This window comes from Globicephala melas, chromosome 17 (assembly GCF_963455315.2).
Source record: "Globicephala melas chromosome 17, mGloMel1.2, whole genome shotgun sequence".
In the NCBI taxonomy this organism is placed as follows: domain Eukaryota; kingdom Metazoa; phylum Chordata; class Mammalia; order Artiodactyla; family Delphinidae; genus Globicephala; species Globicephala melas.
The window spans coordinates 13315174-13328942 of record NC_083330.1 but is presented as its reverse complement, the minus strand read 5'-3'; the positions used below and the strand labels follow the sequence as shown (position 1 = coordinate 13328942).

At 36.9% G+C, this 13769-nt stretch overlaps 1 protein-coding gene across 3 annotated transcripts in view; it reads right to left on the bottom strand.

Annotated features, from left to right (window-relative positions):
* Positions 1-13769, bottom strand: part of PREX2 (phosphatidylinositol-3,4,5-trisphosphate dependent Rac exchange factor 2) — a 288710-nt gene that overhangs the window by 91613 nt on the left and 183328 nt on the right. For all 3 annotated transcript variants that reach the window (XM_060287422.2, XM_030859603.3, XM_060287423.1), the window contains exons 31-34: positions 12735-12776; positions 8404-8621; positions 4178-4280; positions 1075-1218 (exon numbers count right to left, since the gene is read on the bottom strand). In XM_060287422.2, the coding sequence (XP_060143405.1) occupies positions 1075-1218; positions 4178-4280; positions 8404-8621; positions 12735-12776 (507 nt within the window). The remainder of the gene's footprint in view (positions 1-1074; positions 1219-4177; positions 4281-8403; positions 8622-12734; positions 12777-13769) is intronic.

Genomic DNA, 13769 nt, shown 5'->3' with positions numbered 1-13769 from the left:
TTTTCTCTGCTTAAATGTATTCTTGCCAAGTATCTGAGGTAGTCATTTTTAAACTATGGCAATTGAAGGAAGAGTAATCTATCTTTTAGAATTATAACAACATGCATGTGGTACAAAGCAGAATTTTCACTTGGCAGTGAATTTAGATTTCATATGCCTCTCTGTTCTTCCGTTACTGAGATGGATTTGATTCCTCTACTCTTCTCATTTTTTATTAGAATATAAAAATTCTACAGCAATACCAATGCAGTCTTGAAAACTCAAAAGAAAAAATGAAATGTTCTGTGGTACCACTCAGAGAAATTGATACAATCTTGATCACAGCATGAATTAAAAAAAAACATACACAAAAAGATACTACACAATAATCTGAATTTCTTATCTTTTCTGGCAGCATCTGTGACCACAGAAATAAAAAAGATCCTAAAAAAGATCCTAAAAAAGATCCAGGACCTTCCCTGGGAGATCACGTCACTGCAAGAATCTTCTTATTCATGTTATTCTTAATTTCTTCTACTGCAGTTAACACTCATTGTTTATTTGCCAAAACAATTTTTTTACTATGAAAGGAATACATTTTTACTGACAAAAAAATTGACACAATGCAAAAAAACTTAAAGATTAAAATATCATCAATTTAATCATCCAATGATACATTTTACACACATGTAAGTATATACATACATGTATGACATAATTGACACTATAATATAAATTCTTTTTTGTAATCTGCGTGGGTATATCATCAAACTTCTTCTACCTCATAAAATATCTTAACCAACCAATTTTAATGGTTCTACCATAATTTACTTAAGCCAAATTAATTTATCTTTATTTAAGCCACTCATGCCTTATTTCTCCACTATAAATAATGCTGCAATCCTATTTGATAAATATTTAAACCATACAAAATTCTTTCCTTAACAAACACTCCCACCAGTAAACATATTACCTAGGTACTATGAATAAATTTTTGAATTAATGAACAAAAAGGATAGTCACAAGTACATTTTAAAAAATTGATAAAGATAAAATAATTTAAGTACATGAAGTATAGTAAAGAAAGCAGTTTACCTTGTGCAAAAAGAACAGGATGAATTTTAAACCCTCCTCCGTTTTTCAACCTTTGCGGCAGTTGTTCAAAATGGTAACTATCGATGTAGAAGTAAACTTTCAGAGCTTGCCGGCTTCCTTCAGCTTGATAAGTAAGAGGAACATCTAAAATGACATTTAATGTTATATTACTTCCTAAAATCAGGATATTATTTAGTACATTTGTTAAGCTTTAAAAAGAATCCCGGGGCTTCCCTGGTGGCGCAGTGGTTGAGAGTCCGCCTGCCGATGCAGGGGACACGGGTTCGTGCCCCGGTCCGGGAAGATCCCACATGCCGCGGAGTGGCTGGGCCCGTGAGTCATGGCCGCTGAGCCTGCGCGTCCGGAGCCTGTGCTCCACGGCGGGAGAGGCCACAGCAGTGAGAGGCCCGCGTACCGCCAAAAAAAAAAAAAGAATCCCGAAAATTACTAGAAACTAATATATTAAAAGTACCCACATGTATTAAAGCTCAGGTTTGGCATACTGACAGTGCTATTTGGTGAAAGAGTATTAAATCAGGTTCTCATTAGCTAAAGCAACAGATTTATTACTGTACTGTATATAAAATTCTGTAATAGAAAACTGCCTTACACTTTAACACAACAGGTGTCTCACTTAACTAAATGAGAAGTTCAGCTACACATGGTATGGAATCACAATTTCCCAGGACAGCTGCCTCCTTCATATTTTAGTCAAGATGAGTCCTTGGGGTACAATTCTGAAGTAGTGTGCAAGAAACTGAGCACATAGCAACCATTATCACAATTAGCACGTGTTTTGCAAGTTCCATTCCCCGAGCACCAGATCAAAAATGCCCTACCTGTCCCTTCATTTTCATCCTTTGCTCTTTTTCTATTTCCTGTCATGCATTCATATTATCTTCTAATTTATTATCAAAATAACTTATTTATCTCACTTATTATTTATCTCTGTTTAGTTCTCTATTGTATCCAACACTTGGCCATAAGTAGGCACTTAAGAAATTTTTGATGAATAAATGATTATAATTTCTAGATAACAGATTAAATGAATATTTATTGAGTCCCTATTTATTGTACTAGACATTGGAAATGTGCAAATAAGTAAAAACCTTTCCCAGACCTGAAATATCTGTTTAGATCTTCTACCATAATACATAGGGGATCCTCAGACCTATGAACAAACAAGAAACAGAAAAATAACAAACTGCTGAAGATTTCTTGGATCGACAGACACATTTTAAACCTATTTGTGACAATGTTGAAATGGTAGATAAATGATCATAACTTGCAGAAACTATAGATTAAGCCCTAGGTGTTGCTATTTCTCTGGATGTATACTTCTAAAACAATGCTTTTGTTAGGTTTAATGATGGCCAATTGCTAAAGAAAAGGGATACTTTTCAATCTTTCAATTCAATTTCATAAAGTAACTTCTTTGCAACATTAGATACAACCAAGTTCTGTTGAAATTCTATTCTTCATTCTGCACAGCAAGTTTGTTTATCCTTCTACGTTTATAACCATAAAGCCTTTCTGCCTGATGCACTGTATAAACTGAATTGATATTTGTTCATTCATTTACTTGAAAAAAAATATTGGCCTTTTTGTTCCAGGCATCTCTTGAGTGCTAGATATACAGCAATGAACAAGATAGGTTTTGCCATCTTGGAAATTGTACAGGATGAATAAATGAATCAAGATAGTTAATGTGATTATATTTGTACACACTAAATTTTTTTTTTTTTTTTTGTAGTACGCGGGCCTCTCACTGTTGTGGCCTCTCCCTTTGCGGAGCACAGGCTCCAGACGCGCAGGCCCAGCGGCCATGGCTCACAGGCCCAGCCACTCCGTGGCATGTGGGATCTTCCTGGACTGGGGTACGAACCCACGTCCCCTGCATCGGCAGGCAGACTCTCAACCACTGCGCCACCAGGGAAGCCCCACACTAAATTTTTTGACACTTGGATAAAATAATTTTTAATTTTCATTTTTAAGCGGCAAAAATGTAGACTATGTGTCTACTTCTTCAGAATTAAATTATAAATTTTATCAATTATTGTCAGATCAAACAACTATAATGTCTCTGTATATTCTTGGCTCTAAACACTGTTTTCATTGCTTGCTAACACACTGTCTACAGGATCAACTGAAGATAAGGAGTGGAAACCCAACTCAATCAATTTTGCTAAGTAATAATTATATATTTGAGTGAACGTTTTGCTGGCCTCAGAGATTATCCACATAGTCAGAAATGTTAGGGCAGTTCTTTTATTAAAAGAAGTCTTGACATGAAAAAAGCAGCAGAAAGGACAAATGTTCTGTGATCCCACTTATATGAGGTACGTAGCGTAAGCAAATTCAGAGCCAGAAAGTGGAAGAGAAGTTACCAGGAATTGGAGAAGCGGGGGAGGGTAGTGATTGTTTAAGGAGTATGGAGTTTCTGTTTGGGAAGATGAAAAAGTTCTGGAGATGGATGGTGGAAATGGCTGCACAACATTTTTTTTTTTTTTTTTTTTTTCCGGTACGCGGGCCTCTCACCGTTGTGGCCTCTCCCGCTGCAAAGCACAGGCTCTGGACGTGCAGGCCCAGCGGCCATGGCTCACGGGCCCAGCAGCTCCGCGGCACGTGGGATCCTCCCGGACCGGGGCACGAACCCACGTCCCCTGCATCAGCAGGCGGACTCTCAACCACTGCACCACCAGGGAAGCCCCATGCACAACATTTTGAATGAACTTAATACCACTGAACTGTACACTGAAAATGGGTTAAATGGTAAATTTTATGGTATGTATATTTCACCACAATAACAAAAAAGAAAGAAAAGGCAATCTTGAGTAGCACAATATTTGACACACACACTCCGAAAAAGTTTTAGAGGTCAGACTAATAGCTAAAAACAAAAGTATAAAATTAGCTGTAAATTTAATTTATATATACTTTCTATCACTTCCCCAGTTGGTTATTACTATTTTACCCTAAATATAATATTTTATATAAAACTTAAACTGCATATCAAATATATTCATATCAAAGTTATGACATATGTTGTCATCTGATGCCAAAGAAATTTTACAAAACATACATGAAATATTTAACTACTTACTTGCAACCAGTGGTTCCTCTTCTGATGGTTTAAAGTAAAAAGAAACCTTTTCCAAATCAAATAGTGCAACCAGTGTATCTTCTAGCATGGCTTGTTCATCTGTCTAGAAAGAAATAAAAACAATACATGATATGATAGGATTGTTTGGGATAAAACATAATATAACATAGTACAATGTAACAACTCCAGATCAAAACTAGGTTCACTTGTGTTTTATTTAAGTACAAACCAAATTATCAACACATCTAAGAATTTACTGCCTAAAATGAAATTAACAAATCCTCAGTTATGTTTCGTTTGTAGTTTTATATTTTCTCCGCTGTCTAAATGATTTTTTCAGTCTATTTTGTAGCTAGATTCTAGTTCTATTGATTTTGTTTATTAGTTACAAATGTGTACACACGAAAAAATGCTATTTGCCTCTAAATCTCTATAATCTGACAAATATAACAGCTGAAAGACAAAAATATTGTTTTCTTAAAAAGTCCAGTACATAATGGTCATCGTACTTTACGATAAGATAACCTGTGCATTATTCAATTTGCAATTTGTGAAAACTGTGATAAAAGCAATTTGCATGTATGTAATGATTTTTCTTCCAAAGAGCCTGGGGACAAGAATCATTTTCACTTGCCTTTATGGGGCCTTAATCTAGAATCTTGTGAATATGAGATTTGATTTGTTTTAATCATTCATTTCATTCCTACAGCATATTTTACAGCTGAGGCAGGTAAGGCCCAGACATGGTAACAAGTTCACTGCATATCTCAGTGACATCATCTTTCTATTATTGGATCTGGCCTTCCTATTAGCAGTTCAGTGCACTATCTAAAGTCTTTTACTAATTTCCTCATGAAAGAATAATTAACCTAATCATACACAACTTTTCTTTCAAAGGTACATTTGTTTCCTTAAGAATGTCAATGATCCTTTTTTTTTTTTTTTTTTTGTGGTACGTGGGCCTCTCACTGTTGTGGCCTCTCCTGTTGTGGAGCACAGGCTCCAGACGTGCAGGCTCAGCGGCCATGGCTCACGGGCCCAGCTGCTCTGCGGCACGTAGGATCTTCCCGGACCGGGGCACGAACCCATGTCCCCTGCATCGGCAGGCGGACTCTCAATCACTGTGCCACCAGGGAAGCCCAAATGATCCTTTTTAACAATAATTTTAACATGCTTTACCCGCATTTTAAAAGTTGCTGTAAGCTTATAGCCATATTTTGGGGGCAGCACGAGTAGAGGGTGAAGGAGATGGTAAAGAATTTCCATTGTGTATGGGAAAAAACCCACTAAGGCAGCCTCAGACCCCAAAGAAGGACTGCATGGATACCGAAAGGTTAATAGCATCATCACCTTTGTACCTTAGTTTGGTACTTAATCTAATGGATGGTACACAGTAAGTGCTGGATAAATATTTATAAGACTGTTACTTTTTAAAGTCCTTTGAAGCAGCAGAAAAATGCCATGAATCTGGAATTGTAGGGACAGGACTAAAGAACCAGCATTCTTCCAATTGAGAGGAATACACACAGGAAGAAATGTCCCAAACAGGTTGCGCTCTGATTGTAACTTGCAGATGTGGCTAAACCCATACCCAAGGACCTAGGACTGCGCTCAGAGCCCAGGAACACACAGACCGCCAGTGCCTGCAGCTCCCAGGGAGCTCTTCACTGTTCTAGGAGGCCCTAAGCGCTCTTGTTACAAAGGCAGAAAGATTACAAGTTTCTCTGACTTTTTTTTTAACTACCTTTGAATTTTTTAAATCAATTCTTTAAATAAACTTAAGGGTTTCATAAGACCTATTTAAAACAACAAAACAGCTTTCTTGAGATATAATTCACATACCATAAAATTCACCCATTTTAAGTATACAGCTCAGGGGTTTTTAGTATATATGCAGAGTTGTGTAACTATCACCATCATCCGATTTTAGAATATTGTCACTACCCCAAAAAAGAAACTCAGTACCCATTAGCATTCATCCTCCACATACCTTCCTCCAATCCTTAGCCCCAGGCAACCACTAGCCTATTTTCAGTCTCTAAAGTTTGCCTATTATTACATAATAATGTAATCAAATAATGCGTGGTCTTTCGTAACTGGTTTATTTCTCTTAACATGTTTCCAAGGTTCATCCATGTCGTAGCATGTACCAGTACCTCACTCCTTTTTACTGCTGAATAATATTTCATTGTATGGATATACCCCAACTTGTTTATCCACTCATCAGACAGCTCATGGACATTTGGGTTGTTTCCACTTTTCAGGTATTATGAATAATCTTTCCAGGAACATTTGTGTACAAGTTTTGCTAGAATATAAGTTTTCTTTTCTCTTGGATATTACCTAGGAGTAGACTTTCTGGGTCATATGGAAATTCCACATTTAACAATTTGAGGAACTGCCAAAATGTTTTCCAAAATGGCTGCACCATTTTCCATTCCCCCCAGCAGTGTCTGAGGGTTACAATTTCTCTACATCCTCACCAACACTTGTGCCTGTCTGTCTTTTGGATTGTAGCCATCCACATCACTGTGACATAGTATCTCATTGTAGTTTTGAGTTACACATCCCCAATGGCTAATGATGTTAAGCGTCTTTTCATGTGCTTTTGGCCATGTTATATCTTCTCTGGAGAAATGACCATTCAAATCCTTTGCCTGGGGCTTCCCTGGTGGCGCAGTGGTTGAGAGTCCGCCTGCCGATGCAGGGGACACGGGTTCCCGGTCCGGGAAGATCCCACATGCCGCAGAGCGGCTGGGCCCGTGAGCCATGGCCGCTGAGCCTGCGCGTCCGGAGCCTGTGCTCCGCAACGGGAGAGGCCACAACAGTGAGAGGCCCGTGTACCGCCAAAAAAAAAAAAATTCTTTGCCTGCTTTTTAATCGAGATGTCTTTTTATTCTTTAGTTTTAAGGATTCTTTATATAGTCTGGATATGTCACTTACCAGATGTATGAATTACAAATACTTTCCCCCATTCCTTGAGATTTCAAATAAATGTACCAGCACTTGCCTAGACAATGGCAGTTTTTAAGAATAGAAATGAAGCCTCATTCATTAATTAATTTGTTCAACAAATACTTAAAGCCTACCATGTATTAGGAAGAGTGCATCTTATCTTACGTAATTTTTATTTGATAGGCAATGATTAATTAGTATTTATTTTGTTTTTAAACACTTTTCAAGCGACTTATTTCAAAGTTTTCATTAATTAAATCTTTCTTATTTGGTTATATTAGCAACCAAATAAAAAATTCATCACCCACATGGAGTATATAGAGTCTTTTCAAAAGAATCTAATCCTGTTTCTCTGAATTTCATTCAGCTGAATGGACTTTCTTACCTTACCATTCCAGAACTTTTTATGACCGTGCAGTACAGCAATTACCCCCCTGTCCTCAATACCATTGAAGAAAAACATTATTTTGATGTATAAACTCATATACAATCGTTTAAAAACTCAACCATGTTACTTGGTAGCTACATTTTCTATGTGTACTTTAACAGATAAAATACCGTCTCATGTTTCAAATCAAAATTATATTTAACACGCACCTTAAGTTTAAATAAACTGAACATATTTGCCTTTATACATCATGACAACTATCAGAACCACAGGAAGTATATGTGAAAAAACTCTAAGTTCACCACAGGTTTATCAAATATTCCGAGATGCTTTCTTCATCTCCGCTGTGGACAACTGATGCATAAACACGGAATATTTTACAGTAATTAAGGCAATGTTCTTAGATTTAACAGGAAAAACATGCACACAAAGGAAGGAAATAAAATCATTTAACACATGCAAATTCTAACCAGATTGTCAGACAGTATGGCATGCAAGTTGTCAGAGCTCTTCTAAGAGCACGTTCCAGAACATCAACCTCAGGGGGAGCTCGGGTCTCATGGCAGACTCTTCCTTCTGGACTGCAAATAAGCAACCGCAGCAGATACTCTTTCCTCTGCTGACCTTTCTCGGCCGGTGCTTAGGGATACAGGAATTGGTAACAGATGGAGGCTTTCTCAGCTTTTAGCAGCCACTGAGAATAAAAATCAGGAAAGATATTTCCACATACTTATTAAAGTTATATTTGCCCATGGAAAAACATATCCTTTTAAAGGAGCTGGAAGACTGTGGATACAATAACGAAGAACCATGTTTTATTGGGAATAGGTCCCAATGTACGTTCCAGTTGACACAGCCAGTGGGAGGCATTGTGGTTCCTTACCAAGTTTGGTGACAGAAGTGACTGAAAGTGAAAAAGAACTCCTGCATTCGCTATCTGGTCCAGCCACCTTCTGCTGGCTTCCCAAGTCTCCATCTCATTTTCCTTGCTGTTGTCAAACATCTGGTTTAAGGCGGCCATGAGCTGCTCGGAGAAGGCACAGACTGTGGCCACAAGACTCTGGCAGAAGACCATGTCTCTTCGGAGCTGTGTCTCACTGTCTGTGATCCAGGAGAACATAAAGGAAGTTTTGGAAAACGTCATAGTTGAATAAGACCAATTCATTCAGCATTTGCATTCACCGTTATTTCATCCATTCCCTAAACTCACACCATGGGAAGAATGTGGATTTGAGCTCTATCCATGAGCACATACGTTTGAGCAAGTATGCCTTTTAGAAAACACTGAACACCCAAAAATGTTAGAAACATTAAGCTCATTTTTCTTAATTGATATTGTAACTTTATTTTGCGATCACTAAATTGTTTTATAAAACCCAATACAATAAGCCTTTATTTTATTTACTTTATTTTTCATGATGGAACACAATTTGTACTAGTACATGACACTTTCCTAAAGAAAACTCAAAGTCCAGTTTTTCAGTTTGTGCTGGTAAATGAAATAAAATATTATTAGTACTAAATTTTAAAAAATTACCTACTAGACCTATTCAAATATTAATGTGAAACACACATGGGGAAGAGCATCATGTCCAATTGCTTGTAATAATATGCAAATCTGGATATCTTAAATATGCAAATGTATCTCCTGAAGTCACCTATTCAACTTCATAAGGTATAAACAGGTCCAGTTCATAAACTCCTATATATTTTTTTGAAATAGGTAAAATATTTGCAGTTCTAGCATAAATTGATTTTTACTAGCATTCTTATTCTGCAATTAACCGGAATTTTGATTGACCCACTTTGAAGGTATGTTTACCCTGTGAAGTACCAGTCCTGGACCTCAGGTTTTTCAAATGGAAAGCAGCTGTGCCCCTGAGAACCTGACCCCAAAAGGTTCACGTCTCTGGGGCGCTGGATGTAACACAAACTACATAAACAACACGAACACCAAGCCATACATTCTGTACACTGAGAAATCTCTTGTACTAGAGGAACGGCACAGGTAAATATCATCGTACTCCCAAAAGTGCACTGAATATTTTGAGAGCTCAGAATCTCCTGAAATGAAGAAGCATTGTCAATAATTAGTGTATAACGTAGATAAACATGCTGCCTTTACTCAGCAATGAGTTCTTGCTTTATTGATAGAAAGGCATAGTTTTTAAGTTGTTTACCAAGAACATGGAACACCTGTTTTTAATGACCCTCAAAGCATGTGTACACATAATTGCTGCTTGTTACTTAGTTTCACTGTTAGTAAAAGCTACTCTTGAAAATTTTGTTAGAAACAGGATAATATATTAAAAATATTTAATTATATAATAAAAATATTCATTGACTAGGTGGAACTATATGAACTTGCTGTTTTAGTAGGTCAACATGATTGAATATGGCAACTCCATATAGTTCAACCTGTTAATTTAACTAACAACATGTGTTAGACATTTCCTTTAAGTAGTTATATACTATGTTCCTGCTCTAATAGACAGAAAAGAGCGTTTTACAGGTCACTATAAAATGGCTAAACTGGGAAAGAACTTTGTCCAATTCTCAACTACGAAAAAAAACAAAACACTTATTCTGTTGTGCATAATTTCTAACTGGGTGTAGACATTCAACAAATATTTACTGAATGAAAATAATGAACCAGTAGACCAACTAAGAAACAAATGAAATAAGGTAAATGAAAATGTATGAGCTCATTCTCTGGCTTCTTGAAATGACTGGATTTAGTTTGACTTAAAAGGGTGATCCTTGGGCTTCCCTGGTGGCGCAATGGTTGAGAGTCCACCTGCCGATGCAGGGGACACGGGTTTGTGCCCCGGTCCGGGAAGATGCCACATGCCGCGGAGCGGCTGGGCCCGTGAGCCATGGCCACTGGGCCTGCGCGTCGGAAGCCTGTGCTCTGCAACGGGAGAGGCCACAACAGTGAGAGGCCCGCGTACCGCAAAAAAAAAAAAAAAAAAAGGTGATCCTTGGTCTATGGGCCCTCTGGCTGCGGGCCACCCTCCTCCCCTCACCACCCAGCAAACTTGAAATCATTCTTCAAGAGTCAACTCATTGAACTACTAAAATATTATCTCCCTTTGGGGAATGTCCTCTCTCCTTCAGGAAGTCTGCATTTCTTTCTGCCCCTGCAGGTCTGGGGGTGTCTCCCCCTACTGAAGGGCTAATGACCTAGCATTGTGAGTTTGCTCACATGCTTGTCTTCCCCCAGGGACCGTCAGCACATCAACGCCAGGGGAAGTGGCATATCATGTGATTTATGCTCAGGGACTTGAGAGGCATATAATCTGCTTTCAACTTCCCGTTCTGCCAATTTTAATCTATACAATTCTAGGTTTCAGATCCCTATTCGTAAAATTGAGGTTATTCCTACTTCTTAGATCTGTGATGAAGATAAATGAGATAAAAACATTTAAAGCACTTAGCAAGGTGAAAACGGACAGTGATATTATCATGATTCTTCTTTTCCCTAGCATCTAGCATGGTGCCTGGCACATGTGTGCTCAGTTTTATTGCTAAATAGAGAAGGAACATCGTGACAAAGAAAGAAACCCAATAAGCAAACTTTCAGCAAAAACATACAGGTCCTTTCCTTTTAATTATGCAGCTGTTCGAAAGTCACAAGTGTCCATCCTTTACCAAAGCTATTCTCATTCCTCATTTTTATCAATAAGAACTACAGCAAGAATCACAACAGCTGCTCCCAGCTTCTAGTAAAAGAAGAAAAGCAAGTTCTGGTTTTTTTGACAGCTCGTTTATTTTCGCCAAGTAAAAATTCCCTTGTAGTGGGAATACACTCAAAACAAATGGATTTTTACCTATCAAAGGCTTCCGTTTCATTTCAGTATTTAAGCACCTACTTAAATTCATCTTCTACAGACATGTTTAAAAACATTAACACTTAATTTAGTCTCAACTGTTTAAAAAACTCAAATTCCATTGTAAGTTTGCTGATCTGAAAAGAATGAGATGGTTTCTAGACATGCAAGTAATCTGTCATTATTCTGAGATTGTAGGGGAAAGAAAGCAAAATAAACAAAGAAACAAAAAGAAGAGATCAGAGAGACAGAAAGACAGGAATAAAAGACAATTAAGAATAATGTTTAGCAGACCCAGTCCACCCTTTTCAAGTGAAAAGCATAATTTTATAGCCAACAATATGGAGTAATCTGGCTATGTTTGGTATCATTCAAATGTAACATAGAAAAAAGGAGTAAATCAAGTAGGAAAAAGGAGAATTATGATAGAAATAGAAAAATGAAATTGAAATCAAAATAAGAACAGCCATCTGAATATTAATAAATAAAGCAATGCATTCCAGGACCATTTCTGGAATTGGCAGAACTAAGTTTGAATTTCAAAACTGCACCTACTATTTATTTATTCACCCAGTAAGGCATCTCTATGCCTAATCTTCTAGATGTCCCAAAGTATGTGTTGATTGACTACCATGTGCTAGTTATTCATCTGCTTGAATGTAGATTTCTTCACCTTTAAAACTGTGGAAACAATAATAATATTCTCACAGAGTAGTTGTGAGAACTCAGTGAAATCCATAAAAATGAGGTCCATCGACTACGCTGTCATTATTAAAGCTCAAAAAATGTAAGATACTTTTGATATTATTACTCAGTCAAAAAGCAAAGCAAAAACCAAGCATCAAAAAAAACAAAAGGCCCTCTTGGTTAAGCTGGCTCGTTCATTCATTTATAATTTAAATTTTCCAAGTGTGACAGATTGTAAAAGTGCTCACAAATTCTTCCCCTCTCTGTGTCCATGCCCTTGCAAAACGATTTCAGATTGAGGGTCCTCCTATCAAAAGCACAGTCTGTTTCTCCTTAAATCTGAACCCGCCTACATCCTTGTTATAACAAAAGTTAGACACAGTTTCACAAAAAAGCCTATCTGTACAATTAACTTTACCAAAACCTCCTCCCTTTCTCCTTTTAAATTATATTTTGTAGAAATATACATTTATATGTTTTCATGTTTTTAACCTTTAATTGAAGATGAGCATATGTTTTATGTTTTTATCAAAATACTATCTAAGTATTTTTTTAATCTCTGCCAGGCTTTAGAAAAGGTAGAGATCATATTTCCATCTAGTTTGTAAACAGCTGAAGATGCTGCCTTCATATCATAAGACATCTAAGGTCGTGGGCTATAATAATCTCAAATAGTAAAAATAATGTAAAATATTACCTGAATATTCAAGAAGAGCCAGGAGTATCCTACACTTTACCTCTGCAGAGAAAGAAAACATACCAGTCAGTTGTTCAGTCTTTTTCTGCAACTAACATCACATTTTAACTGTGTAGTAAAAACTAGCACAACCTTATTATATACATTAGATAATAAAAATCCCATTCACTTGACATGCTATTTTTGCCTATCTACCTATATAAATTCTACTCACTGCTCAAGACCCTAAAATCTCTTCCAGATCTGAATTACATGAGCCTATGAAACAGCATTCAAATCCTGCTACCGTTGTAGGTCATCATTAGCTGTTGCAGCTTGCGTGGTGTTCTCTGAACACCTACAGCTATTCTGGTCTTGATCAATAAACTGTCAAATAGTATTTTTAAAATTTAAACTTTTAAAAAATATATACAATATATAAAGAATATATGTAATATAATATATAAATATATATTAATAAATATGTGTATGTGATATTGTGAATTATCTGTGTATTATTATTAGAAATATATGTATATATTGTGGCTTTCCTATCTGTAGGTCAAGATACAGCCCTATAAGACAGAAAAATACTAAGTATTTCCAAATACTCTTCTCACCCCATCCCCACACAGGGCCAATCACAGATGTCTGATAAATGATGTGTATTAACATCATACTGATTGCTATGTGCCCAATGAGCTCTGTGTCCATTTGCTTCCAATTGGTAAATAGTTTACTTGCAATAGGAAAACATTAAAACATAAAGAGTTCATTTATGTAACCAAGATTATGGGAAATAAAAAAGGCTAGGTTGTACCCTATTCTAAATAGGTTCACAGCAGAGTCAGAGCAACGAAAGTAACAGGTAAGAAATGCAGGAAATGCCTGAAAGGGCATTAAGTTTTACGAGTGAGACACAAGAACAAACGGATTTCAGAGGCAGAAAAGTGCACTGGACTGAGTCAGGAGACCCATCTGTTATACACTAGCTTTGTCATCTTCAGTACATTGTTAATCTACTTTTGAGTCTCAACTTGCTCATTCATAAGTGAT